This window comes from Limulus polyphemus, unplaced genomic scaffold, assembly GCF_000517525.1.
Source record: "Limulus polyphemus unplaced genomic scaffold, Limulus_polyphemus-2.1.2 Scaffold6482, whole genome shotgun sequence".
NCBI classification, from domain to species: Eukaryota; Metazoa; Arthropoda; class Merostomata; order Xiphosura; family Limulidae; genus Limulus; species Limulus polyphemus.
In genome coordinates this window covers 50801-53416 of record NW_013672092.1, presented here as the reverse complement: position 1 = coordinate 53416, position 2616 = coordinate 50801, and the positions used below count along the sequence as shown (strand labels likewise).

General features: G+C 35.6%; 1 protein-coding gene across 1 annotated transcript in view; it reads right to left on the bottom strand.

The window, feature by feature from the left end:
• Positions 1–1895: 1895 nt before the first annotated feature.
• The window catches only part of LOC106473757 (calsyntenin-1-like), a gene marked incomplete at its 3' end in the record, with an annotated part of 40311 nt that continues 39590 nt past the window's right edge, over positions 1896–2616 (bottom strand). The window contains exon 5 of the mRNA XM_013934437.1: positions 1896–2042. Within this exon, the coding sequence (XP_013789891.1) occupies positions 1896–2042 (147 nt within the window). The remainder of the gene's footprint in view (positions 2043–2616) is intronic.

Below are 2616 nucleotides of genomic sequence, written 5' to 3'. Positions count from 1 at the left end.
AAGTTATTGTTAATTGTTATTGGTTTATTGTAAGTGGCTATTGTTCGGGACGAACAATGCTAAGGAGGGGGCAGTGTTGTGTCAGCGAGGTCACGTGACTAGTGTCACGCCACTTCTCTCGAACCTTCGGGAATAGTCTGGAGATTACTAGATATAGGGTAGTCTGGTATATATATAAGAGGGTGACAACGTGACGGAACAATGTGTGTGTAGGTAATGAGTAATTGAACTGCAGTCAGACAGAGACGTATTATTGAAGTCGAGCTCGTGCGACGTGAATTATAGTTTGTTATAGCGCAACTGTTGAAGTTGAGTGTATCTTAAAGTTGTATTCAGAAAGAATAAACCAGTTTTATTAAGTAAGGACTTGTGTCGCTAAAGTTTCGTCGGAACGAAGTTACGGAAAATCAATTAACGAACGGAGACGTAACAATATTTTAACTACAAGGTCTAGCGAGCTAAGTGAACAATTTCATGTCTTAAGCCGAAAGAAACGATATTTTAACGTACGAGTTATACTAAGACCCCTTTTTTTAAGTGTGTAAAATGAAAGAAAATAGTGATAGAAATATATGACTTACCACCTGAGGTATAAAGATTTGAAAAAAAGTCATTAGTCATATAGCGGAAGAAAATAATGACATCGTTAATTATTTTTTCCGTAAAACTTATATGAAGTTTGTAGATCTATGTTTCATGATGCTTTTTTTATTATCCTTTTTTTATTTCGCGCAAGTGAAATAAATTCTGTATATTTTTCCTAAATAATGTTTTCGACATCAATGAAGAAATAGCACTGCTCGCACATAAGTTAGGCATAGTTTTATTCTAATAATATGATATATTTAGTTTAAAACTCACCCACTAGGACGAATGCTGAACCGCAGTATTGGCCAAGATTCTACTTACCTTTTCAAACTGTTGCACTGGTATTTAAAGCCATGAGCCGACTAAACTGGTTGAACAATTAATGAACTTATTCAACGTCACCATTCTCCAGCACTTGACCTTTTAACTATGTAACGGACACGAACACACCAAAAAAAAAAACGCTTTAAAGTGCAAGGGATCATTTCGAAACATCCAAACCATTATTTGAGAAATGTCTCTGTATTTGTGGATGTCTGCTTATAATTGACGAACTATCTGAATCGATTGCCAACAAATCCAAATGAGTGACAGAGGGGGGGGGGGGGCTGGTGTTCGGATCTAGGCTTCTATATCTTCCCAGTTCGTTGAATGGATACGTAAGATTGTATCCCATAATGCCTAAAATGAACTATACCACCCTTTACCTCGCACGCGTCTTTAATAACCGTTGCTAATTTGAAATAAATAAACAGAACTTCATATCATCCACTATAGTCGAATACTGCAAAAAATTAGGGTATTTAAAAATAGTGTTTCAGCAAACAATTTATTTTTAAACTTCCAGTGAGAGGTTGTTTCTTAGTTTTAATAGAGAGGGCGCTATACACGTTATTTGTAATTATCAGTTTGTATTTAATTTGTATTTGTGGCAAAGCTACCAAGGCAATTTGCATTGTCCCTAATATTGAACTACTGACCAGAGGGACGGCATCGCAGTCAGCAGCACCCTAACACCCACCATACACGCTAAGAGGATTGACTGACACCCCACAGCTTATAACATGGGAAAGCGTAAGGTATAAGAAATAAATAAAGCCGTTATTTTTTAAATGTAAAAAGTCAGATCCAAAATCAGCTAAATTTGTCTTATCGGGTAGATTTTGTCTTATTTGAAAGCGACCGCATTGAAATTTTATTGTTCATTCTACATTGTCTATTACCGTCTGTGGTTGAGTTGAAATCCATTAAAAATAGTAAAAGGCAAGGCACTTACAATGTATTTTATATGATCAATGTTAACTTACCTTTCCATCCCAAGTGGCAGACTTTGTTTACTTTGATATTGACTGTCGTGGGTTCTGATCTTTTCATTCCACAGTCATATGCTACCACCGACAACACATAGGTTGGATTTTGTTCCCATGACAACGGCTCTGTGTTCTTGATACGTCCTGCAACACACACATACACGAGTGAGTTGATCGTATATTAAAGAATTTTCTCTCAACATAAAAAATGCATGCTTTGTTAGGAAGGAAGGAGCAAGTATAATAAGGTTATAAATTATGATCTGCATATATATATTTTTTTGATAATAAAGAATGAATAAACACAGTTGCCAAGCGCCTTTTACGTCTCATTAAACATATGCAAGATCTAACGAACAATTCTTGTCAAACGGTATACCTTCTTCCGGTCGACTAGAACGATATGATCAGCGAAAAGATTTTGGAATTTCCGATAGCGTGTTTCGTTGATAAACTAATTGTCCGTATTAGACACGCGCCAGTAACCTAACTTCTTATATTAATGAGTTGCTCACTTTAACAGTTAGTCGTGTACAGAAGGAAGAAAAATCAAAAGTTTCGTTTTTATCTCTGAAGTTTGTGAAGAACTAAACAGGAACGGTCTATAGTACAGAAAACAGTTCATAAGAAACAACACGTAAAGTGATAGCGTCACGAAATCGCATCTTGTTAAGGTTTATAATTCAAAGAACCTATTCTATTAAAATCATAAATAATA